This window comes from Wickerhamomyces anomalus, assembly GCF_001661255.1.
Source record: "Wickerhamomyces anomalus NRRL Y-366-8 unplaced genomic scaffold WICANscaffold_8, whole genome shotgun sequence".
In the NCBI taxonomy this organism is placed as follows: Eukaryota; Fungi; Ascomycota; class Saccharomycetes; order Phaffomycetales; family Wickerhamomycetaceae; genus Hansenula; species Hansenula anomala.
The window spans coordinates 61897-87710 of record NW_017567117.1 but is presented as its reverse complement, the minus strand read 5'-3'; the positions used below and the strand labels follow the sequence as shown (position 1 = coordinate 87710).

At 34.9% G+C, this 25814-nt stretch overlaps 9 protein-coding genes and 1 non-coding gene across 10 annotated transcripts; 9 read left to right on the top strand and 1 right to left on the bottom strand.

The window, feature by feature from the left end:
• Positions 1 to 366: 366 nt before the first annotated feature.
• On the top strand, positions 367 to 2631 carry WICANDRAFT_65639 (uncharacterized protein; the record flags this gene model as incomplete). Its single annotated transcript, XM_019183956.1, has 1 exon — positions 367 to 2631. One exon carries the CDS (start codon positions 367 to 369, stop codon positions 2629 to 2631), a length of 2265 nt encoding a protein of 754 aa, XP_019035963.1.
• Positions 2632 to 3806: 1175 nt separating this feature from the next.
• WICANDRAFT_59269 (DEAD/DEAH box helicase family protein) lies at positions 3807 to 5738 on the top strand (the record flags this gene model as incomplete). Its single annotated transcript, XM_019182835.1, has 2 exons — positions 3807 to 4122; positions 4194 to 5738. 2 exons carry the CDS (start codon positions 3807 to 3809, stop codon positions 5654 to 5656), a joined length of 1779 nt encoding a protein of 592 aa, XP_019035962.1. The 3' UTR covers positions 5657 to 5738.
• Positions 5739 to 6509: 771 nt separating this feature from the next.
• On the top strand, positions 6510 to 8714 carry WICANDRAFT_65637 (DEAD/DEAH box helicase family protein; the record flags this gene model as incomplete). The annotated part of the gene is made up of 2 exons (XM_019183955.1): positions 6510 to 7349; positions 7422 to 8714. The coding sequence occupies 2 exons, from the start codon at positions 6510 to 6512 to the stop codon at positions 8712 to 8714; spliced, it is 2133 nt and encodes a 710-aa protein (XP_019035961.1).
• Positions 8715 to 12882: 4168 nt separating this feature from the next.
• PDA1 (pyruvate dehydrogenase (acetyl-transferring) subunit E1 alpha) lies at positions 12883 to 14244 on the top strand (the record flags this gene model as incomplete). The annotated part of the gene is made up of 2 exons (XM_019183954.1): positions 12883 to 12990; positions 13132 to 14244. The coding sequence occupies 2 exons, from the start codon at positions 12883 to 12885 to the stop codon at positions 14242 to 14244; spliced, it is 1221 nt and encodes a 406-aa protein (XP_019035960.1).
• Positions 14245 to 14489: 245 nt separating this feature from the next.
• TIM50 (protein translocase subunit TIM50) lies at positions 14490 to 15752 on the bottom strand (the record flags this gene model as incomplete). The annotated part of the gene is made up of 1 exon (XM_019180904.1): positions 14490 to 15752. A coding segment is annotated over one exon (1263 nt), but the record flags the coding sequence as incomplete, so codon positions are not given.
• A 351-nt stretch (positions 15753 to 16103) lies between these two features.
• Positions 16104 to 18385, top strand: YTA6 (putative AAA family ATPase YTA6). The gene has a single exon (XM_019186625.1). It carries the CDS (start codon positions 16368 to 16370, stop codon positions 18276 to 18278), a length of 1911 nt encoding a protein of 636 aa, XP_019035958.1. The 5' UTR covers positions 16104 to 16367; the 3' UTR covers positions 18279 to 18385.
• Positions 18386 to 18704: 319 nt separating this feature from the next.
• Positions 18705 to 18785, top strand: WICANDRAFT_t152. Its single transcript has one exon. It is a non-coding gene; the product is annotated as a tRNA-Ser (tRNA).
• A 309-nt stretch (positions 18786 to 19094) lies between these two features.
• Positions 19095 to 20894, top strand: ARX1 (putative hydrolase; the record flags this gene model as incomplete). Its single annotated transcript, XM_019186014.1, has 1 exon — positions 19095 to 20894. One exon carries the CDS (start codon positions 19095 to 19097, stop codon positions 20892 to 20894), a length of 1800 nt encoding a protein of 599 aa, XP_019035957.1.
• Positions 20895 to 22143: 1249 nt separating this feature from the next.
• On the top strand, positions 22144 to 22929 carry BMH2 (14-3-3 family protein BMH2; the record flags this gene model as incomplete). The annotated part of the gene is made up of 1 exon (XM_019186013.1): positions 22144 to 22929. The coding sequence occupies one exon, from the start codon at positions 22144 to 22146 to the stop codon at positions 22927 to 22929; it is 786 nt and encodes a 261-aa protein (XP_019035956.1).
• Positions 22930 to 23491: 562 nt separating this feature from the next.
• Positions 23492 to 24177, top strand: TVP15 (Tvp15p; the record flags this gene model as incomplete). The annotated part of the gene is made up of 5 exons (XM_019185263.1): positions 23492 to 23548; positions 23696 to 23702; positions 23803 to 23817; positions 23872 to 23940; positions 23993 to 24177. The coding sequence occupies 5 exons, from the start codon at positions 23492 to 23494 to the stop codon at positions 24175 to 24177; spliced, it is 333 nt and encodes a 110-aa protein (XP_019035955.1).
• Between the last annotated feature and the right edge of the window lie 1637 nt (positions 24178 to 25814).

Genomic DNA, 25814 nt, shown 5'->3' with positions numbered 1-25814 from the left:
GTTCTTTGGCGCAAAATTAATTTAACAAGTTTAAATCATTTAGTCTATTAGATCTTGAGTATCATGATTCGAGTACCCACAACTAGACTCGACTTAATAAGAGTATTAGCGAGAAGGCAATCATGTCGATGCTGTTATTCAACATCCAATGAACCTCCTACCTGGAGAGCTACCAAAAGAAAAAGGCGCTTCCCAACTCTGAATTTAGCACTGAAAAATTCGGATCCAATTACAAATGTTATAAAGACAATAATTGAAAAAAAAGATACACCAAATGAACCAAAGAAAACCCTTTCAGGAATATATGATAGATCTTTGGAATTCAAGCCAGTTAAACCTCCAAGACAGAGATCAAAGAAGAGAATAATGCCAAAGAAAAAAACCCCAGACGGTGAAGTGAGAGATCTTATATCGTATATAAAAGGGGAAAAAAGAATGCAAACAGATGAATCGAGTGAATACTATGAAAGAGAGCACTTCGAAAGAGAAGAAGATGATTCACCAAAGTCATACTTTAAAGATGAATTACCAAATAACGAGTTTTTAGTAAAAGAGGACGGAAATATTGAAACAATGGTGGATTATCAACGTTTTATCAGTAAATGTATTTATTATGAGATTGGGCTCGATGGTCATATTGGTTCTAATGCAAAGATTGAAAATGAAGAAGAAGGAAGATTCTCGACGAATGTTGTTATTGATGGACAAATTAAAAAAGCTTTAGGGTTTAATGGACGTCCTTTCGAATCAACTAACCAAGCTTTCTTTTTAGTAACAGATGGTGAATTTAGATGCTGTAAGATCGAGAGTTATGATTTTGGTGATGATGTTTTGGAGGTCAAGGCTACATTGTTTCCATGGGAGGAAAGCTCAGCTTTCAAAGAAATGGTGCAAAATTATCAAGGTTCAAAATTTCGTATTGTTCCTTGCCCAAACTCTCTTAATGTTGCAATATTCCGTTTAAGAGATCTTCCATATTCAAAATTCCAAAATTTGTTTCTTAGTAAACCGTTAGCAATTAAAGAAGCTAGTGATGAAGCACCAAAAGAGAAACCTTTATTGGTTGATCCAGCTTTCAAAAATTTAAATGATTCACAACAACGGTTTATTAAAAGTGCACTATCGAATCCGTTGACTGTGCTTAGGGGACCTCCAGGAACTGGTAAGACTGAAACCATTTTCCAGTTCATTATAAACTATCTTGAAAGGGCCAGATCTAATGAATTATTCGAGAGATACGAGTTACCAAACGTGGCAGTCAAAGAGAATGGGGTCAAAAAGAAGGATTTAAAACCAAGAGTGTTAGTTGTTGCAGGGTCAAATGTTGCAGTTGATAATATTCTTGCCAAACTGATTAAACTTAACAAAATCGCACCATTAAGAATCCTATCTTCTGCTCAAAAGGATGGCTATGATAGAGAGAGTGAGTTTGGTCCCTATTGCTTGCACAATATTGTCTTGAGTCAATATATTGAAGAGAATCCAGATCAACTTGGTGTTGGATTTTCAGGAGTTCAAGATCCAGAAAAATTTGCAGATAATTTGATGGGTGATTCATCAAATTGGAAATTAGCAAAGAAGAGTCTGGAGGTTGTATTGAATGCAGAGGTTATTTTAACAACAACATATATTTCAGCTAGTGCTCTATTGAAGAAAGTTAATATAGATTGCATAATTATGGATGAAAGTTCTCAAGTTTCTGAAATTGATTCAATTTTACCATTAGCAAGGGAAGAAATTAAAAAAGTTGTATTGGTTGGTGATGAGAATCAATTACAACCATTTGCTGGGAACAGTGATGCTACAAAAAGCTCTCTTTTTGACCAAATAATTCAAAGTGAAGAAACATTTGGACAATGGATACAAATGTTGGACACACAGTATAGAATGCATCCAGCAATTTCAGCATTTTCTATTGAAAAAATTTATGAGAATAAGTTAAAAGATGGTGTTGATGCTAATGATCGTATTCTTGATAATGGACCAGGTCCTTTAGTGTTTGTTGATTATTGGTCAAAGTATCAAGTAATACCAGAGTTAAAAGAAATGAAAAATGGAAAATCATTTCTGAACCGTGGAGAGGCTAAACTCATTGTGGAAATTATTAAGAAATTGATGTACAGCACATCATTGAAGTTGAATGAAATCGGTATTGTGACACCATATGCTGCACAGAAAGACCACATTGCCCATGTATTGGGAAAGGACAGATTGATTAATCCTAGAGGGGATAGAGCGTTAGGTGATTTTGCTAGTAGTGAAGGGTTCGTCAGAAAAAGAAAAGAAACAATGAAAGTTGTTAACGGTATTATGATTGGATCGATTGATGTGTTCCAAGGTCATGAAAAACCTGTCATTATTTTTTCAACTGTTCGTTCAAATGATGACGGTGAAACTGGGTTCTTGAAAAGTAAAAGAAGACTAAATGTTGGTATAACCAGGGCACAATATTCTTTAATTATGGTTGGTAACTACAAATGTTTACAAGATTCTGATCCATTTTTGGACGATATGCTTCGCCACTTCGAGACACGGGGAAGGATAATTGAAACTGATGAATTTCTGAAAGAGAAGTGGACGAATGATGGTGGTGATACTACTGCTTCTAGTGCTGCAACTGGCATTTCATGAAGATGTATCTAGATGTATATAGTTAATAGAGAAGTGTACATACAAAAAGAAAAGCTGAAAAGTGGCAATACTTGTGATAACAACCTTATTTCACTATCCAACAGCATAAACCAAATCTTCCCTATGAATTTTTACCTTGTCTGCTTTCAAACCTTTGGTTTCGCTTACGTTACATGTTCGTTTTGACACTTTGCACGACTTTTCTTTGATAAGGAAAAGAAAACAAAACAAAACGCGCTTGTTCCCAAAAAGTGATCTGTTCTAGATGAGCTGGAATGTTGCCAGAGAAAATAGAGCCAATGGGTATAAAACGACGTCCAGATGGCAGGTTTAACGATTTTTTTCTCACCAATTCAATCAAAACATTAGTTCAGGATGGTGGTGCTCGTTTGTCAAACGTGTAAAGTCTCTTTGGATGACAACTTGATGCAAAAGCATATCCGTGATCAAAGACATCGTGGCGTTAAACATGAGCCTACCGGGCTGGAATTCTGCTGTGAAAAGTGTTCTGTGAAGGATGTCCACCAGCTTGCCATCATGAGAAGTGTACCAAATAAGATCTCCATGCTCTGTACCTCTTGTGCTAAGAAAGATCGAGCTTCAAAAGTTGCCGCCAAATACACCATTGGCAATGGGTCTCTATTGAAGTACTGTGATGGTTACTTCAAGTTGAAAGGACTTCGCTGTGGGTTTTGTAATAAGAAAAAGATGCTAGGAACAATGAGAGGAATGAAATTGATATCTTGTAAGAACTGTGTTGAAGCTGATGATGTACAACATTTTGTTCCAATGAATCATCCACAGTTTATTGAAATCTTCATGAGAACCATTCAAAGGTTGAGAAAGTTGAATACCCAAAATTCATTGATAAATCCACTGGTTTAGAAGAAGATGTTGGTTCTTTAAAAATAACAGTTGGTAAAACCAAATCAGGGAGTTCATTGGATTATTTACCAGAAGATTTCGACTTCGCTACTGAATTTGCAGATCAGAAACCAGTTCTTGCATATGAAAGCGTTTCTGACTACCAACAAACAATGTCTTATAACCTTTATTTGGAAGCGGTTATAGAAGCAGAGGCGGGTATAGAAGCAGAGTTTCTTCAAAGTAGAGAAATTAAATGGAATGACAGTACTGAGGAATTTACTGCATGTTTTCTGAAGAATGAAAAATTAATGAAGCATGTTCCTAAAAGATTGAGAGCAGTTGGTAAAGGTCCCTTTTCTAGAGGTCAAGCAGTTTTTGTTACAGTCCCGAATGATAAACAGGCTATTTGGTCATGCTTACTTACGAATATAGATATTGACAAAAACTCTATACCCCAAAGAATTTATATTACTGGGAGATGCTTTAATTGGTATAGTTCAGTTGTCAAAAGTGGGTTATATCGTAAATCTGTCTTGAATATTTTACCTTGCTCCGTTCCAGTGTCTCGTGTTTTAACAAGTTTGGAACAAGTTGGCAAAACAAGTTTTGTGGACTTGATTTTAGGTCAAAAGCACATTGAACAGAAATTTTCAAATTCAAAGTTGGCAAAACAAGTTTTGTGGACTTGATTTTAGGTCAAAAGCACATTGAACAGAAATTTTCAAATTCAGTCACTTTGAAACATCCTTTAACTGCCCAGCTAAATCATTCTCAAAAATCTGCAATTAGTTACGTTTTGAATAACACAGTCTCGGTTTTAAGAGGACCACCTGGAACTGGGAAAACTTCAACCATTCACCAGTTGATCTTACAATATGCTAAAGAGTTTTCCAGGTTCTCAATATTGGTTGTTGCTGCTTCAAATGTTGCCATCGATAACATCGCAGAAAAATTCCTAACCATTCAAGAGTTCAAACCATTGAGAATTGTATCTCAAATGAAGGAAAGTGAATACAAAGAAGATCATAATTTATTTCCTATCTGTTTACATTCACAGACCTATGGTAAATTAAAGAAACACAATAAGGTTGTTTATGATGACTACATGAACGGGAAAGTTGTCTCTGAAGAGGATTATAAAAGTTTGATGAGACAGTGGTTTTCAATTGCTGAACCTATAGTTGAAGCTTCCCGGATCATCTTCACCACAACTAGTGGAGCTGGTTCAGGTCTACTTTCTGGAGATAGAGCACCGAGGGTACCAATCGTGATAATGGATGAAAGTACACAGTCCTCTGAAGTATTTAGTCTTATTCCACTAACTTTGAAAGGTGTTTCTAAATTTGTTTTTGTTGGTGATGAAAAACAGTTGAGTGCGTTTTCTGATATTCCATTCTTGGCTCAATCTTTATTTGAAAGAATTTTGAGAAATGGAACTTATCAGCATCCTCATATATTGGATACTCAATATAGAATGCACCCAAATATCTTATCGTTTTCAATTAAGCATTTTTATAACGGAAAATTATCAGATGGTATCACTTCAAAAGATCGTGTAATTGACAAGTGGATTACTGCGCTAACATTCTTGGATACAGGTACTAGAATGGGGAGAGAAAATGCTGTCGCAAGTGATGTTAAAGGGACCACTTCATATGAAAACCTTCAAGAGGTAGATGTTGTACTCGATGTTATTATCAAGTTGTTGAGATTACCAAATATAAGTCATAATGATATAGGTGTCATTACACCTTACGCTGCTCAAAGAGATGCTTTATCAAATGCCATACAAAGAAATGGAATTATTAATCCAGAAGGTTTAGAAATCAAAGAACAAGATGATATAGAGAATATTTTTGAAAGGAACACTCCAACGGTCAAAATAATCAATGGATTAATGGTGAGTTCGATTGATGCTTTCCAAGGTCGTGAAAAGAAAATTATTATATTCTCGTGCGTTCGTTCCAATAATCTTAATAGGATTGGGTTCTTAAAAGATCCAAGACGTTTAAATGTCGCTTTAACAAGGGCTCAATATGCTTTAATCATGGTTGGTGATAAAACTTGTTTAAGAAAAGGAAATGATCTATGGGCAGAGCTAATACAGCATTTTGAACGTAACGGGAGAATGATTGCTCCACACTCGTTTATAATTTAGCTTGAATTGAATATGTTTTTAGAATGATGCCTATAGTAGCTAAATTTTCGCGACAAGAAGAACGCTGTCAAATTTCAACGGGTCAATGAAAAAAAAAACATTCAAGAACACATTGGTGCTTGAGGTCATATTTAGGACTACTTGATGCTTCAAACTATTTGTCCAATCCAGCTGGTATAATCAATTATGTGCAGTGGGTTAAGCTAGAATGCTGTATTCTTAGTTTTTTTTGAGGTTATCAGGGCTTTTTTACACCGCTCTGCAGCTTTTCTTTGTCTGAAATGATAAGCTCCTTGTTTGGATGAAATTCTAGATCGTGAACCATTAAAACTCAAATATGTTGGTTTGGACCGCCCATGTGTGATAGTAAAGAACGTTCCCAAATATTATCACTGAATAATTATAAATCACTGAAATTTCTCTTTCAACGTTACTTTTGATGAATGTTGATGATATTCATTAAGAGGCTTCAAGCAATATGGTGGAATATTCCTGTCAAGTGTGTGACATATCAGTGGAGCATGACTTGATGCACAAACATTTGAAGTTCTCTAACCATAGAAACATTAAACATAAAAAAACAGAGCAGTTACTTTGCTGTGAAGAATGCTCAGAAAGTGATGTTGGTGAATTGACCATAATGAGAAATTTTCCAGACAAACTAACAATGGTTTGCAAAAGGTGTTTTGGGAAATGTAGTCTTGGAAAAAGTATTGACGTGGCTCAAAAATACACTATAGCGGACATTTCATTTTTGAAAGTTGTTGCTAGCTATATGATTTTGAAGTATCTTCACTGTGGCTCTTGTGGAAGTAAAGGGACTAATGATCTGGGTGTCATAAAGGGACTGAAAATGATCATTTACAAAAGCTGTATTAGCTCTGAGCTGTCTTCCAATTTTTTGTCATCAAAAGATTCAGGGTTTGTGGAAAAACTTTCAGAGATTTATGCTCAAGATGATGTTGAATTTCCAAAGTTCGTTTCAAGCAAAGAAAATGGAAATATTAGTGAAGCTTCACATAATTTCGAATGTTTAAAGATATCTGAAGTTCAAAAACCTCAACCTTTACAACAGTCTAAAGATGAATTTGGGTTGTTTCCAAACAGCTCTCCTCCCAATTCTTATGAGTCTCCTGTTGACTACCAAAGGTTACTTTGCTCCAAGCTTCATCAGGAAGAATCTTTGGAGACAGAAGTCATTACATCTAGAAATATTGAGTCTTGTGATAATGAAAGAGTTGTTATAAATTTTGCAAATGACGCATCGCTCAAAAAACTTGTTCCTGAAAATTTGAGATATCTTGAGAAAAGTCCATTCTCTGTGAACCAGGCTCTTTATGTGAGCTCCCCAAATATCCCCCATGTTTTTGCATGTATAATTGTCAAAGTTTACACTGATTACAAGAATGGAATAGTTCAAGTTTCAGCAAAATTTTGCAATTGGCATCATGCAGTGACAACTGCAAGCTTAATTGGTGCATCTGTTCTCACCATTATGCGCTGTTCAATTCCAACTAGTCGTGTTTTGAAGAGTTTGGAGAGAATTGAAAAGACACCGTTCACTGACATGTTGCTTGGTCAAAAAAGAATAAGAAAGTTTTATTCAAGAGAACCACTAGAATTCCCATTGACCAATGAGCTCAATAACTCACAAATAAACGTTATAAAGCATGCTTTAAATAACAAAATAACTGTGTTGAAAGGACCACCTGGAACAGGCAAAACATCAACTATTCACCAGCTGATTTTGCAATACGCCAAATAGTTCCAAAGATTCCCAATATTGGTGGTTGCCGCATCAAATATTGCTATTGATAACCTAGCTGAAAAGTTTGTTAACTCTTCTGATTTAAAGGCCTTAAGAATAATTTCCAAATCGAAAGAGAAAGATTACGATAAAAGTCATATACTGTCTTCCATCTGCTTACATACCCAAGTTTTATCCAAGATAGGACAAGCCAATCAACAAACGTATGATGCCATAAAAGAGGAAATCCATGTTCCTAAAGAGAATTATAAACTTTTGATGGGGTCTTGGTTTAATACTGCTACTACTATCGTTCAAGATTCGCAAGTCATTTTCACAACAATATCTGGAGCTGGTAATAACTTGTTTAAAGATATCAAGATACCAATGGTCATCATGGACGAAAGTACACAATCATCAGAAGCCGCAACTCTTGTTCCACTAACATTGAAAGGCGTATCGAAGTTTGTGTTTGTGGGAGATGAGAAACAACTAAGTGCATTATCAAAGGTTCCATTTTTGACACAATCATTATTTGAAAGAATTTTGAAAAACGGTACATATGGTGATCCTCATGTCCTGAATGTTCAGTATAGGATGCACCCAAAGATCTCTGAGTTTCCAGTCCAGAAGTTCTACAAGGGAAAATTGAATGATGGTGTTCTTGAAGTAGATCGGTTCATGGATGAAAAACTGGATGCAATTTCATTCCTAGATTACGGGTTTTCAGAAATGGAGACAAAAGTATCTAATCCTGACAAAAATGGGTTTTCGTTTGAAAATTCACAGGAGGCTTCAATAGTTTTGGATACAGTGACACATTTGTACAACATCCGTCAGGTTTCACACAATGATATTGGTATAATTACTCCTTATAGTGCTCAAAGAGATCTGATTGCACAATTCTTATTTGAAGACATTAATGTGAATCCTGAAAATCTTCCTATTGAAGATACTGTTGCAGCTAATGAAATTGATGACGATGATGTTGTACATGAGGATGTGGTTGAAAAACATTCATCTAGAGTTAAACTAGTTAATGATTTGATGGTCAGCTCCATTGATGCATTCCAAGGGCGTGAAAAAAAGATTATAATCTTTTCATGTGTTCGTTCGAACTCTAAAGGGAATTTTGGGTTCTTGAAAGACCCAAGGAGATTAAATGTTGCTTTGACAAGGGCTAGTCACACATTGATAATCATTGGAAACAAATCTTGCTTAAGCAAAGGTGATGAATTATGGGCTGATTTGATTGATTATTTCGAGAAGAATGACAGGCTAATATCTTTTGAAGAGTTTATGGGTTGCTGAGTATAATTAGATATGGCTATTATATACTTTAGTACTTCTGAAACTGTCTTGAAACATTGTATTCTTAAACTATTTAGCTATTATGATGACGTAATCGGCTCGCGAAAATTTTACCTCGATTTTCTTTAATCTTTGAAGACTATCAATTAGATTCAAACAGTGATCAAGCTGCATACAAAGCAAGGGCAAAAAGCCATGGTTGATTTCACCTGTAACACATGTTCAGTTTCACTGGACTCACAGGAGATGCTTAAGCATCTTTCTGCTACTAGACACAAGAGCGTAATGCACAACCCTTCACAAGAAACTCTTGAATGTGAAAAATGTCAAGATACAAATATTCATCAATTGATAATCATTAGGTATGGTGGTCAAGATATTTCCCAAGTATGCCAAAGCTGCTTTGCAAAAGAAGATGAAAAACCATCAACTCAATACACTTTGCAAAATGGTTCAATTTTGAGGAACGTGGAAAACTATTTTAAAGTCCGTGACTTGAGTTGTGTATTATGTGATAATGACTCTCACTTGAATGTTGATAAGAATGATCCTTCGTATATTGCTTGTTATAAATGTATAACAGAGAAAGAATTGGACAAAACTAGACAGTTTCTTAAAGAGTCTGATGAAAACTTTCTCTATGTTTTATTGGGCATTAAAGAACATGTGAAAGCACCAAAAAGTTTCAAAAGGCAACGTAAAGTTGGAAGAAGTAAGAAAGGTGGTAAGTTCGGTAGAAGACAAAATAACAAGCCTGCTCCACCAACAAGAGTCAATACACCTAGTGAAAACAAGGAAAGTTTAAGAACATTTCAGGCCCTATCAAAGTCACAAGTTGAAAAAATTAGACCTGAAGATGAAAAGAACAAAATACCCACAAACATTGTTAAGGAGCCCGCTCAGAAACACATCAAGAGTCAACCAGGTTCAAGAGGTAACAAAACTCCTGTGAGCAGATCAAGCGGTCTCTCGACAGGAAAGAGCACTCCGAAGTCATCTTCAAAACAATCCAGTACTTTCAAGTCTTCGGAAAAGAAAAATGAAAACAAAAAATTTGTGGACAATGTCACTGCTGGATTAAAGAATTTGAACGTTTCAGATAGAGAAATTAAAAGAGATGGTAAAGAGAGGCCTTCAAAGAAATCTACAGCTGGCGAAAAGAAAGTCAAGTCTCCTTCAAATCCTAGTGCACCTTCCACTAGCAAAGTGACCAAACCGAGACCAGCTAATCCTTCCAATGAGAGAACTTCAACTCAGAAGAATTTGAAGCCTGGGAAAGATGAAAGACCAAAAGGTAAACCGGAAAGAAAAGCAAGAGCTCAGGATAAAGATGCTACTAAACCAACTAATGGGTCAAAACCAAGTGAGAAACAAGGTGGTGAACCAGTAAATGGAACAGACTCAAAGATAAAAAAAGCTGCTGAAAAACCAACGAAACCTCCTAGAGATGTAAAGTCTGGTAAGAATGGGAAACCACAAGAAAATAAGGGTGGAAAGCAACAAAATGATAAGTCTAAGAAGCAAAAAGACTCCAAATCTTCAATGAAACCCACCAAGACTGAACCAAAGAAGGATTCTACAAAAATGCCTGCTCCATCACAGCAAGATGAAGATTATGAAGAGCTTGAACATATTCCTAAGTACCTGAGTAACAAACCGAAACTTTCATATGATAGTTTGAATGAGTATTTCAAAGAGATGTGTTTCCATCTATATTTGGAAGAGAAATTAGCTACAACTCCAATAACTGAATTCTCCACTGAATGGCATAAGGATAATAAGAACTTATTCAAAGTTACTATTCCGTTTACTGAAGAGATTGAAAAACTAGTTCCACCTAAATTGAGAAATCTTGGTAAATTACCCTTCAGCATGAATCAATCAATTTTTGTTGCTAAGGCAAATGATAAAGATAATATTTGGGATTGTTTTGTTAAAGATCTGAATCTAACTAAAAGACACGGTAAAAAAATTGAATTATTATTGGAGCTATACAAATGGAATAATAGTGATAATTTCCCAATTGGTTCTTCAAGTTTATCAATAGTTCCATGCTCCGCTACAATTACCAGAATCTTGTTTGCAATGTCAAGAATTGAAAATCCAAAATTTATCAAGATGTTATTAGGTAAAGAACCAATTAGACAGATCAATTTTAAAAATAGGTTACAATTTACTAAACCGACTTTTAATGATTCTCAAAAAACAGCAATTCAACACGTGTTAAACAATGCCATAACTGTCTTACAAGGTCCTCCAGGTACAGGTAAAACATCAACAATTCATGAAATCATTTTACAATTATTTAGAAACTTGAAAACTTTCCCAATTTTAGTTGTCGCGGCATCCAATATTGCAATTGATAACATTGCAGAAAAATTGAAACAAGATGATGATTTAACAATTTTGAGAATTGTTTCAACTGAAAAAGAACGTGAATATAATGATAAACATCATTTATATGATATTTGTTTACATCAACAAGTTTTCAATAGGCTACCAGAAAGAAATAAAGAAATAGCCTTGGATATGAAATTTAATAGAAAGCCTGTTAGTCAAAATCAATATAAAAAACTGTTAACAGTGTCTAACTCAATTACAGAAAAATTGGTTGCTCAAGCTCAGGTTATTTTAACTACCTCTGTTGTTGCCGGTGGGTATCAATTGAAATCTATCAAGAAATTACCAGTTGTTATTATGGATGAAAGTACTCAATCATCAGAAGCCTGTTCATTAATCCCGTTGAGTATGCCAGGTGTTGATAGATTCATATTTGTGGGGGATGATAAACAATTAAGTTCCTTTTCTGAGGTTCCATATTTGGAACAGTCTTTATTTGAAAGAGTTTTGAAAAATGATACCTATAAGAACCCTCATATGCTAAATGTCCAATATAGAATGCATCCAAAGATTTCCGAGTTTCCAATTAAGAATTTCTACCATGATATGTTATCAGATGGTGTTACTGAAGAAGATAGAGGAATGGAAGGGATTGATCCATTAGTGTTTGTCAATTATGGGTCCAAATATAAAGAATCCAAGGTTTCTAACTATAAGAGATTCAATGGAGGTGGTTATACTTATACTAATCATGGTGAAGCAAAATTGATTTTACAAATTTTAAAAGATTTGGTCTACACAAAGAATGTTGATAAGCAAGACATTAGTATCATTACTCCATACTCAGCTCAAAGAGATTTATTAGCTACAACAATTCAAAAAGATGATTTGATCAATCCAAATAATGAAGAGATTGAAGAAGAAGTTGATGAAGATTCCTTAACAAGTAAAAAACCAACCACCATCAAGACCATTTGTAACATTATGGTTAGTTCAATTGATGCTTTCCAAGGTCGTGAAAAGAATTTCATTATATTCTCATGTGTTAGATCTAATGACGAAAACAAGATTGGGTTTGTTAAAGATGCTAGAAGATTGAATGTTGCATTAACTAGAGCAAGAGATGGGTTGATTCTAGTTGGTAATAAGGAATGTATGAGTCAAGGAGATGAACTATGGAACAAGCTACTCACTCACATTGGGTCCAAGAATTGTATAGTATCTGAGGACTACCTTAATCAATAGATAATAGGAACAATTCATTGATAAAATCATACAGGTTATTGTAGTAGTGGCCGAAACCAGGAATCCTGAAAAAAGGATGGGGGCACATAAAAACGCGAAACCGAAACCGAAGCGCAAAAGAAAAAAAAAATTCGTGGGATTCGAAAAGTTTGAATTTATTTTGGTTGGGAAAAGTCTGAAATTGGTGGTAATTTTGCGTAGAAAAAGAGTAGAAATGTCTAGTAAATTTGAATTGATTGACCCTATCAATTATTTAAGACCTTATTGATACCTTTATGTAGCTTTTTCCCAAAATATCCCAGTTTCTGAGGGTGGGATAGCCCTGGTACGCGCCACAGCCAGCAACACCTGATGGACCGATCTCAGCCAGAAAAAACAGAATATCGAGAATTGGTGAAATAAAAGTTTCCAAAAGCCAAAAAAGCACCTTTAGCAGACCTGATCAATTTGAACTCGTTCGTCGTGTACTAGCTGTTGTTTAAACTTTCACTGTCATCGTCGTTCTGTCCTCTTTGCCCATACTAAATATTCATTCAAGTTCTCACCCCTTTAACACAGCAAGAACAGGTAGTGAATAGTCAAGATGTTGTTGAAGAATATCGTCCGTCCTCTTGCTAACCAAACAGCTTCCTTGAGAAATGCTCAAAGAGTCGCAAGAACCATGGCTACTGAAGCCACCAATGAAGATGATGTAAGTTATTCTTGTTTATTTGATGTTTCTGTGTTTGTAATTGATGGTTTCTGAGAAATAGGAGAACTCTAAATCAACCAATTCAATCACCAAAGCGTTTTGATATTGTTTATCATGAATCAAGTATTAACATCCCTCTAGCTTGTTACAATTGAATTGCCAGCTTCATCTTTTGAAGGTTATGAATTAGAAGTTCCAGAATTGAGTTTCCAAACTTCAAAACAAACATTATTACAAATGTATAAAGATATGATCATTATCAGAAGAATGGAAATGGCTTCTGATGCTTTATACAAAGCTAAAAAAATTAGAGGTTTCTGTCATTTATCTGTTGGTCAAGAAGCCATTGCTGTTGGTATTGAAAACGCCATCACCAAAAAAGATACCGTTATCACCTCTTATAGATGTCATGGTTTCACCTATGTTAGAGGTTCCCCAGTTAAAGATGTCTTGGGTGAATTGATGGGTCGTCGTTGTGGTGTTTCTTACGGTAAAGGTGGTTCTATGCATATGTATACCACTGGGTTCTACGGTGGTAACGGTATTGTTGGTGCTCAAGTCCCATTAGGTGCCGGTTTAGCTTTTGCTCATAAATATAGAAATGAAGATAACGCTACCTTCACTTTATACGGTGATGGTGCTGCTAACCAAGGTCAAGTTTTCGAATCTTATAACATGGCTAAATTATGGAACTTACCATGTATCTTTGCCTGTGAAAACAACAAATACGGTATGGGTACTTCTGCTGCTAGATCTTCTGCTTTAACTGATTATTACAAGAGAGGTCAATATATTCCAGGTTTGAAAGTGAATGGTATGGATGTTTTAGCTTCATACCAAGCCTCTAAATTCGCTAAAGACTGGTGTATTTCAGGTAATGGTCCATTAGTTTTGGAATATGAAACTTATAGATATGGTGGTCACTCCATGTCTGATCCAGGTACCACTTACAGAACCAGAGAAGAAATCCAACATATGAGATCAAGAAACGATCCAATTGCTGGTTTGAAACTTCATTTATTAGAATTAGGTGTTGCCACTGAAGAAGAAATCAAATCATATGATAAGGCTGCTAGAGCTTATGTTGATGAACAAGTTGAATTAGCTGATGCTTCTCCAGCTCCAGAAGCTAAAATGTCAATCTTATTCGAAGATGTTTACGTTCCAGGTTCTGAAGTTCCAGAATTAAGAGGTCGTATCTCTGATGATACTTGGTCTTTTGAAAAGAACGATTATGCTCACAAGGTTTATTAGAGAAAAACTCATAGCTCAATTGATGATATAAATATATTCTAAATTAATTTATTTAACAAAAAAAATGTAAATTGTAGAGACTACAGTTTGTGGGTTTTTTTCTAAGTGCACATATATCATTACATTCTTAACTATATTCAAGGTTGGTATAAAAAAAACATCATCATATAAAAAAAAAGCAGTTAAAGCAAAGTGGCATTAATTGATGATTATTTGGATGCAGCAGCTTGAGCTTGTTGTTGTTTTTCAAATTCTAATTGTTTTTCCAACTGTTTCTTCATCATTTCTTCTTGACTTGGTAAGTTACCTTCAACAATATCTTTTAATTTAAAAGTTTCTTTTGGCATTTCAGCTTGTAATTTTAATTTTTGTTCTTCTTCTTTAATCAATTGTTGGAAGTGTTGGAAATTTCTAACACCTTCATCATGAATAGCGTCTAATGGGAATTTTTGTTTAACAACTGGTAATCCCAATAATTTATTTAATAAATTGGTTGATTCCTTTTTAGCTTGATCTTTTTCAAATTCTTGACGTAATTTTTCAGATCTTTCTAAAAATTCTTCACTAATATGTGATTTGTTTTTAAATGAAGATAAAATTGGTCTAACATCTTTAACTTGTTGAGTTGCTAAGTATTCCAAGAATGGGATTAATTTAATCAATTCATCATCAGCTTGACCATTCCATGGTTGTAATTTGATAGCATTTTCTGGTTGTAATTTAATTGAATTTTCATCAACATCTATAATTAAAACTTTGGAAACATCTCTGTTCAATTTTGATAAATCTTTAATATGGGCACCATCTTTGTATAAACAATGTTCTTTATATAGTTGATAACTAATATAAGCATGTAATGGATCTAATTTTTCAACAATTTTTTCACTGTACATCATATAGTTAGAACTGAATAAAACGATTTCATAATATTGACTCAAATAACCCAAGAAGTAATCAACACCTGGTCTTTTAGCAGTTTTCCAACCATTTTTACTATCCCATTCACTATGAATTAATAAATCTTCCAAAGTTAAAACTAAAGTTAAAGGACGTTTATAAGGTTCTGGTGGGGAATCTGGCAATAAATCAGGGAATGGAGGTTCTTGGAAATAGGTAAAGATTGAATTAAATCTAGCATTGAATCTTGCCCACATGGAATCTAAAGAATAACCATTTGGAATGTCTTTCTTAATCTTTTCATCTTCATCAGCTTCCCAATCTCTAGCCAAATAACCAACAGTACCTAATGCAGTGGCAAAGAACCCCAAATAGAAGTAGTTAGCTGCCTTTTCTCTTTTAACATCGGTGGAACTTTGTCTATTACGTTTCTTTCTTTCTGATTTACCATCTTCATTACCAGCAGTTTCTTCAGTTTCACCAGAACTAGATGATTCACCTTCTTGCTTTCCATTAGACTTTGAAGCTGTTGGTTCTTCAACATCGACACCAGCCTTAGCTAATAAATCATCTGTGAGAATGGACTGTTGTTGTTCTTTCTTTTTATCTTTTGGATCGTTGAATCTGATGCTTGTTGATGATATGGATCTATAGCTCATTAAAACAGGAGAAACACGAGCAGCTTGCTTCAAAGCAGAAGCTCTCAATGCCCTTGATAATGGAGCAGCAAGTAAGCGGAAACTCATCACACTCAGAACTTGGTTCAGTCTTAAATTAAATGTATTTGACGAAATCCTGCTAATATTCATCCAAAAAACCTTCAGTTTTCACTTTTTTCATCGTCATCAAGTGTATTTCAAACTCGAGGGTTGAGAAGTCGGAATATTGCACTTTTAATACGAAAGATACGAGGGTAAGTGGCCTCGGTATATAGGTAGTAAGGTGAGAAACAGGGTTTAAAACATATAATTTATGGTTATTTGTTTAATTAATTTGTGAATTTGTTATTGGCTGTCCAAGGGTGTCTTCTCAAAGTGTCTAACGGGTTTTATCTGTTTTGTTTTGGTGAGAATTCTTCCAAAATTGTGTGAATTTGTAGATGAAATAGGAAAAATAAATAATGATGATTAACTTCATCTTCATCTCAATCAATTCAATATTATAACCAAGGATTCCCTTTCACAGGTATAAAGGCCAAAACTTAGAGCAAAATCTACACAGTGGTCATGTCGTCATCCTCGTTTGAAAAGAGAATAACCACGCTCTACCAGGAAATGGTAAAGAGAAACAATGAGCAATGTATTATGGAGGAGGTTAAGAATAATAACCAACAAGCTTTGGTTAATTACGACAGCTTGATAGACTATATCAACGAAAGCGTACATTTACTCAGGTCTGAATACAACATCAAGAATCTTAGAGCTGTTGATAAGATTGCCTTAAACAATGTGATACAGTTCAAATCCAATGTTATTGCAAGAAAGACTGTCGTGGAGAAGAGACTCAACCAACAGGAAAAGTATAAAATACACGGCACAAACAGAGACCAGATATCAAGCTATACATCATTCATGTCAGCATTTAAGCCTAAATCTAAACCAATACAGTCTGCTTCATCTTCAAATGGTCAAACATCAGGTACAGATTTTAAAGTTCCGACATTACCTCAACAACAACAACAACCACAACAATTTACCAATGGATTTCAGAGTGAAGTCCCGGTGAGAAAATCACTAGACTTACCAAGAGCAAGAAAGAATCAAGAGTTTGCAAGCCGTGCTAGGTCAAAATCTCCAAGTCATGGGTCAAGACGTGAACGCCCCAAATCAATAGATCTAACTATAAACCAAGCCGCATTATTGGCATGGGATGCTAAACAGAAATCAGGCACAGTATCACCAAGAGCTACCTCACCACCACCACAATCAAAGATAACCAAAAATAACAGCTCACAAAATATTTCAAAGAGAAAATATGATTACGTACAACCAACAATTAATACCCAAATTAACTTGACACCTGTTGGTTACAACAAGATGAAATCTCCAACATTAGGTGCCTCCTCTTCAAGAAAAGCATCCCCAAAGACAAATAATGTACCAAGAGATGAAAACGAAAGACCTGTTTTTGCATCTGCAAATGGCTCCACAAAAGGTTTAGGAATTCAGGCGAATGGTAAAAGTTATTCAGATCCAAGAATCAAAGAAGTGATGAACAATTTACAAGGTGTTGATAGACAGGCTTGTGATCAAATTTTAGATGAAATCTTGATTACAGATGAAAAATTAACATGGGATGATTTGGCTGGTTTAGCAATTGCAAAAAAGTCGTTGAAAGAAACCGTGGTTTACCCATTTCTAAGACCAGATTTGTTCAAAGGTTTACGTGAACCAATCAGTGGTATGCTATTGTTTGGACCACCAGGTACAGGTAAAACAATGATTGCAAAAACTGTTGCCAATGAATCAAATTCAACTTTTTTCAGTATCAGTGCATCTTCTTTGTTATCCAAGTACCTTGGTGAAAGTGAAAAGTTGATTAGAGCATTATTTTACCTTGCGAAAAAACTATCACCTTCAATTATTTTCTTTGATGAAATTGATTCCTTATTGACGGCAAGAAGTGATAACGAAAATGAAAGTTCAAGAAGAGTTAAAACTGAATTTTTGATCCAATGGTCCTCATTATCATCAGCTACTGCAAGGGACAGTAGTAATGAAAATAGGGTCTTGGTTTTAGCTGCAACTAATTTACCATGGGCTATTGACGAAGCAGCAAGAAGAAGATTTACAAGAAGACTTTATATTCCTCTACCTGAATTTGAAACAAGGTTGACTCAATTACACAAATTGTTCCAATTTGCCAATCATTCACTTTCAGAAACTGACTTTATAATAATTGCAAATTTAACAGAAGGTTATTCAAATAGTGATATTACCTCATTAGCCAAAGAAGCAGCTATGGAACCAATTAGAGATTGTGGTGACAATTTGATGAATATCAACTACAACGAGGTTAGAGGTGTGGAATTGAAAGATTTTGAAAGGGCAATGGCGAGTATAAAGAAGAGTGTTGGTAAAGAAACTCTGGCGAGATTTGAACAATGGGCAAGTAGTTTCGGTAGTATGGGAGCATAAGTGAGAGTTTGATGTTATATTAAAAAGGGATAGATGTACTTTATTGACTGTAATTTATAAATGATCAATAATTATTACCATTCAGCTGCTAATAAATTAAATATAGGATATTAAAGATCCGAAATGTAGTCTGTGTTAGATAGATATTGAGTCATGACAACACCAACACTCGGCCCAGATATTGCTCCTGATTCTAGTGTGAAAGAGAAACATTACCAGCCACCAGTCTCCAAGTACCTCAGTAGCCTTCAGACACTTGAATATTTCGATTACTCTACCTTATATTTAATCATCAACATGAATAATAAAATGAAAGTTATTACTATAATTTTTTTTTTTTTTTTGTATACAATAACTATAATCTGTCAGGAATTACGTAAGCAGTAAAATGACGTATCAAACCATAAAAATTTAAAAATTTTATAAGGCAACTTGGCCGAGTGGTTAAGGCGAAAGATTAGAAATCTTTTGGGTTTACCCGCGCAGGTTCGAATCCTGCAGTTGTCGATATTTTTTTAGGCTTATTTTAGGCCGTTTTTTCATTTTTTTTTATAATTAAATGAATCTAATGATCCTTATGAGACGACTGCATATTTTATTTATCAATTTGAAGTTCATTTTGTGAAGTTATGATGCATTTTAGTTCTGTTCTATTTCCCATACTTAATCAAAAAGTCGTCCGCGAACCATTTCTTCTTTTGATATTTTTTTTTTTCCTGCAGGTTTAAAATTTTTTTTTTATAGAAGAGATGAGCTTGTATAGATACTGGCTTTGAAGTGTTGATTCATCCAGTTACACCCTAACCTTCGTTGAAAATGGAATTAGCTATTGCTCCACAAGATCAAGACATTCTTCTTAGAGATAAGAATGTCATTAATGAATCAGTTTTAAATAAATACAGATTAGCTGGTCAAGTTTCCCAAACTACATTAACTTATTTAACAAAATTGATCAATGATTCTTACCACCTTGGGAAAGGTCCAAAGATTTCTACTGATGAATTGTGTATACTTGGTGATTCATTCTTAGCCTCATCATTAGAATCGGTTTATAGCAAAGGCTCAAACTCTGTTAATGAGAAAGGTATTGCACAACCAGTTACTATTGATGTTAATAATGTTAGTAACGGGTTTGGTCCAGAATTAGATGATGATCATAAAAATTTTAAACATTTTGAAGCTGGTGATATTGTTACAATAACTTTAGGATGTCATATTGATGGTTATACTTCTAATCTTTCACATACTTTAGTTATTTATCCACCTGGTGAAAAGACTCAAGAAAATGATGAAGAATTACGTCCAACTGGTCCTTTATTAGGCCCAAAGGCCGACGCTGTCGTTGCTGCTCATATTGCCAGTGAAACTGTTATTGCCCTATTAGGTGTTTCTTTAACCCCAGAAAAATTCCCGACATTCTTAAAAACATTAAATAATGGTTCAAATTCCATCACTGGTAGTTTAATCAGATCAGCAGTTGATGAAATTGCAGAATCATTCAAATGTATTGTTGTTCCAGGCTCAAGAGTTCGTCGTATTAGAAGATTTTTAGCTGGTCAAGCTGAAGGTGTCGTTGCTGAAAAGGAATTTAAAGGTGTTGTTTGGTCAGAAGGTGATCAAGAAGCAACTCTGTTACAACAGGCTGCTGACAATGCTTCCAAGGATTTAGTTAAACTAGATAAAGATGTTAAAGGTACAGGTGTTAACCAAATTAGTGCTATTCCAACTGATGATTTCGTGGTTCATCCAGGTGAAACATATGTTGTTGATATCAAAATGGCACCAATAAGTGAATTCAATGAAGTTGGTTTAGTTACATTACAAACTGTTGATGGTTATACAGGTAAAAATCACGATGAAAGCTCATTGAATATTAAACCAAGTATATTTGTTAGAGATTTTGCTATGCAACACACTTTGAAATTAAGAACTTCAAGACAGACATTAACTAAAATTGACAAGACAAGATCAGTTTATCCATTCAAATTAAGTCATCTTTCTGATAAATTCCCAATAAATATCAAGGCTGGTTCAGGTTATGGATCTGAAGCTTTGAATCAAGACATTGAATCAATTAAAAAAGATATTAAAAGTTCAAGATTAGGTTTAACTGAAATCTTGAATAACCATTTAGCTGTTGCTAAACCAATTCAAACTGTTAGATTTCTACCATTACATGTTATACTTAATGCTACCAATAAGACTGGTTCACATGGATTTGATGCTGAAACTCCAACTTTACCAGGTTTAGAATTACCATTACCAAGATTAGGAATCTCCTCATTAAAATTAAAATCATTATTAAAGAAGAACTCATTACCAATTCCAGTTGCAAGAGAACAATCAACTGTTGTTTTAATTCAATCTGGTATCTCCTCAGGTGGTAGACCAGAAGTTTTGAGATTAACCGGTGGTAGTAAAACTGCTAAACCAAGTTGGGTCCATTCTAACTATCAATTGAATGAAACTAGAATCTTGATTCAAGGTGCTATTGAATTGATCAAGTTGAGTCAAGATAAAAGATTCGGTATCAATATTCGTGAATGTCAACCAATGAAATTGACCAATGTTTTATCATTTGATAATAAACCAGAGGAACAAATGAACATTGACTGAAATATCTTTGGGGCATTTACATTGAATTAGTTGTATAATATAAAGGTTTAAAAATAGTGAAACTTTTCAAAGTGTAGCTTTTTGACGTCACTTGAACTGTTTCTATGGTTACATATTCAGCATCTGAATCGGGAAATGGTTATGGTGCGCTGGGTGCCCAATCACGGTGGCGAGAATTTACCCGCTAACTTATGTCTGCCCACTCCGCCTAAAGCCCATGGGAGTTTCTGCCCAACTCCTGCCTAGCTCCTGCTTAGCTCCTGCCTGGAGATCCTCCGCCTGGCTCGCGTTCGCCCCTTCGTGACCTGGCAACACAACCCGGTTCACACCACAGAAATTGTGACCTAAATCAGCGATTTACCTCTTTTGGAGATTTGTTTTATTTTTTTTTCCTCTATTTTTTTTTAGCAGCTCCCTTTGGATGGAACTTTTTGAATCAGTCAACCATTTTTCTATTTTCCATAATAAATCAACTTGTTTCAACTTTGCAACTTTGTCAACATCTGTTAGTGAAGTCAAAACAACTAGTAAGTATCGAAGCTACAATGGTACTGATCGAAGCACAATGAGAACAGAGAAGCATTGGAGCAGTATTTCGTTGAAATGGGGAGTCAATGAAACTCCTTGTTGTTGTTGATTCGGGATTGATTTGTTGATTGAAGCAAGTGTTTCGTTTGAGCTATTTTCGAACTATGAAAAGTTCAATCCATATGGCAAAAGAGATCATGAATTAAAGACGAAAAATATCTCCCACCCATTCAGATTCATTCAAAAGACTCGTTGGATCTTTTCCATTTGTTTACATTGCTTGTTGTTGACTATTGTCCTCCCTTATCTTGATCTAGGCGCGCAGCTACAAATTCCAATAAGAAACACATTGGAAACACGTTCAAATCGTCAACAGATATTCACTACAATCTCATTATTCAAACAATTGCCCTTCAATTGTTATTCAAATGATGTTTTGTGGGCGCCAGTCATGTTGAAAATTGTTGTTTCGTGTCGTCTAGCAATTGGAATCCTATTCGCGGGTGGGTGGTGAAGCTTTTCCAGACTGGGGGTGTTGGGATGTTTTGCCCACCAAAATATCGTTTTCGTCGGCGATTTCTCAATTGCGAAAACAAAGACAGTTCACAATTCAAAGTCAATCCAATTTATCAGATCTCATTGTGCTAATTATCAATTAGGAATCTTAAATACTAACCAAATCCAAGCCCTAAAACCACAATTTATATTATATTATACAAAGATGTCTCTCTCTCGTGAAGATTCAGTTTACCTTGCTAAACTTGCTGAACAAGCTGAACGTTATGAAGAAATGGTTGAAAACATGAAAGCCGTTGCTTCATCAGGTCAAGAGTTATCTGTTGAAGAACGTAACTTGTTATCAGTCGCTTACAAAAACGTTATTGGTGCTCGTCGTGCTTCATGGAGAATTGTTTCATCAATTGAACAAAAAGAAGAAACTAAAGGTAATGAAGCTCAAGTTAACTTGATTCGTGATTACCGTTCAAAAATTGAATCAGAATTAACTAAAATCTGTGATGATATCTTAAATGTGTTGACACAACATTTAATTCCATCAGCTGCTACTGGTGAATCAAAAGTTTTCTACTACAAAATGAAAGGTGATTACCATCGTTATTTAGCTGAATTTGCTACCAATGATAGAAGAAAAGAAGCTGCTGATTTATCTTTAGAATCATACAAATCAGCTTCTGATGTTGCTGTCACTGAATTACCACCAACACATCCAATCCGTTTAGGTTTAGCATTGAATTTCTCTGTTTTCTATTATGAAATTTTGAATTCTCCAGATCGTGCTTGTCATTTGGCTAAACAAGCTTTTGATGATGCTATTGCTGAATTAGATACATTATCAGAAGAATCATACAAAGACTCAACTTTGATTATGCAATTGTTACGTGATAACTTGACTTTATGGACTTCAGATATGTCTGAAACTGGTCAAGAAGAAGGTTCATCTCAAGCTCCTGAAGAAAAACCAACTGAACCAAAACCAGAAGAAGAATAAGCTTAGAGTTTCCATTTTACTATCTTAATTTTTGTGTTTGTGTGATTGAATATGTTTTGTGCTTTTTTAAAGTTATATCTTTTTTTAACTTATCCTATTTCTTATAAAATCAATTGGAAAAGAAAATATCAACAATAAAGGTTTTTTTTTTCAGAAACAAAGATTATACCATTTCATTATTTTTGATGTAAAAACTTGACAAGATTTAACTACGGGAAGTATAAAATTAAGGAGAGCTCAAGATCATTTGTTATCTATATATTTTTTTTATTATCTACTATTTTTTGTACTGGGAAAGAATCTGTTTTTACACTATTAAATTCATTAAATTTTTTTGAATTGCTTTATCGATCTTGTAGTTGTAGCCCTTTTTCGATTTTAATGTTGATGTTCCTGATATTCCAGGGGCAACATGATTTTTTTCACGAAATCGAGCGATAAAGTTCAAATTAGTTGGCTGACAAGGCAAATTAATCTGTGTACTAGAATTGATTAAAAGCAGTACTAGTGAACTCATCAATATTCACTATTACAATTACATTTGCCTACCTAAAGAATTACAATGGCTGATTTGAGTGGTGTCTTCAAAATCGTCAACTTAACGGTTGCTGGGTTCTCAGTAGGTACCACCGGTGAATTGATCTTTGGCCAACTTCAATTAACAAGATAAATCCAGTTATTCTCAGGAGTCACTCAATTATTAGGTGGTTTGTGAGTATTATGTGAGAAATTTCATCAAGGTTGCAGTTACTAACGCGTGTTATAGTCAACAAGTATGTTTTCTCCGTACCGTATCCATTATCCATCAAGTTTGGTTGAACTAACGTGGAGAATAGTTTTTATTAGGTCTTTATTTGATATTCTTTGGTATAGGTATTGCATTTTTGGGTAAGTGTGATTTAATAAGTGGCTGATAATTAATGCTAACCCTTTTACAAACAGAGTTTAGAATCCCACCTTTAACTCATCAATATGCTTCATTCTTATTCTCATTTTTAGGCCGTGGTATCTGTAAGTATTATCAAATTGATCCTAAGGAATTCACCTCTAATTGATGATATAGTTTATCTATTGATTGGTTCTTTGATTGCGCATGGTAATGCCATTAGAATCATCTTTGGTGTTTTGGTCGGTATCGTTGGTATCGCATTTACAGCTTTGGAGTTCATTCCAAGTATTTCACCACCAGAAAACTTCAGAACAGAAGGTCATGTGTTGGCTGATGATGATGAAGAAGACATTATTTGAGGTGCACAACTTCTACAAGAGAAAGAATCCAACAACGGGGAAAAAAGCATTGGATATTCAAAATAGTTTCAATAGTTTAGTAATAATATATTGAAAAGTATTGTCTGAACTTATTGTAACTAAGAAAAGGGGCTTTTGATACTTATTCTATTGTGCTTGACCTGACTAGCATTAAGATAGGAAGAAAGACATCTGATAATGCCATACCTACAAACATATGACATCGGTACTTTTTAATCAATTGAGGACTACACTCGCCAGGTTTGGAGTTCTCAATACTTAAAACTGGAAAGTATGTAATCGCTAAGAAAAAGACGAAAAGACCTTAAAGCCATACCTACCATCTTCAAATCCAACTACTTTCAGGACCAACCTCTGACACATACGCATAACGAGTCAATCATCACAGTATGATACATTTGAAATTTGATCAGAAACAAAAAGCACAAAATAACAAGATAACAAGATCACCCTCAAAAAGAATATTCGGGCTAATAAATTTCCTAGACTAGTAGCCCAACAAGATCAAGACAAGCTAAACTTCTCGAGGCTTTTCAAAAAAAGTGTTGATGGAGTGCTCAAACCACAATTCTAAAACTACGAAACACAAAAAGTGCAAGGCTGTTCTAATTTCTTCTCTCAAAGCAATTTAGTGAGAATTGTAATATCTTGATGATACCGGAGGAACTCATTGCATCTTGAGAGGTCATTCTTTAATCACAGAGCTCACTATCTAGCCTACAAAGAACCAAAAAGCTGCTCCTTGTTTGTTTTCATTTTTTTAGATCCTGGGAATGTCAAGTGACAGGCTGAACTCATCAAATGTTGAAAGTATAGACCAGGAGATATTAATACCCAAGGAGTCATTCACTGCATTTAGATTCTTGTATGGGGATGCTAAAGAGATCTCACATGTTTCAAGAGTGGTGTTGTTGGGGTCAATCCCAAAGTTGTGGTATAGAGAGCAAAACTCTAGTCTTTTGAGAAATTGGACAAAAGCTTCATATTCAAGGTTTCAAAAAACCATACGTGGTGTTGGTAGAGGTGTTAACTCAACTTATAAATTTGGAGCCAATGAACTATATAAAGACCCAAATATTAAAAAGTTATTGTTTCTAACACGTGATGATGAAAGTGATATTAGTGGGTTCACAGACGACGACGGGTTTTCAAGTGATCAAGGAGATGGTGATGATGAAGAAGATGACGATGATTATCTAGTGGATAACGATATTCTGGGAGGAAATGATAGCCCACATATTGCTTCAAAAGTACGAAGAGCATCAACAGCTGCTGTGATAAACTCTGTACAAAAGCAACCCAACCCAGAAGCATCTACTCAAGAGAAAATGGAAACAAGCAAAGATATATCCAACAATATACCGGTGTCACCCATGTTAGATCAGTTAAGGCGTTCTGGAATCAATGGGTCGTCGTCAATTGCATCAATGTCCAACAACACACCAATGATCAAAATAGAGGATGAATCACAGATTTCAGATTTCAGATCTCCTAAGCAAAATACAATGGAGCTACCAGACTCAAGTGTTCAGTCTTTTTACTCTGCACAGGAAAACTTATCAACAGAGAACACCAGGGACCAATCAAGCCCCCCGGAGTTGAATGTGAGCTCTTCT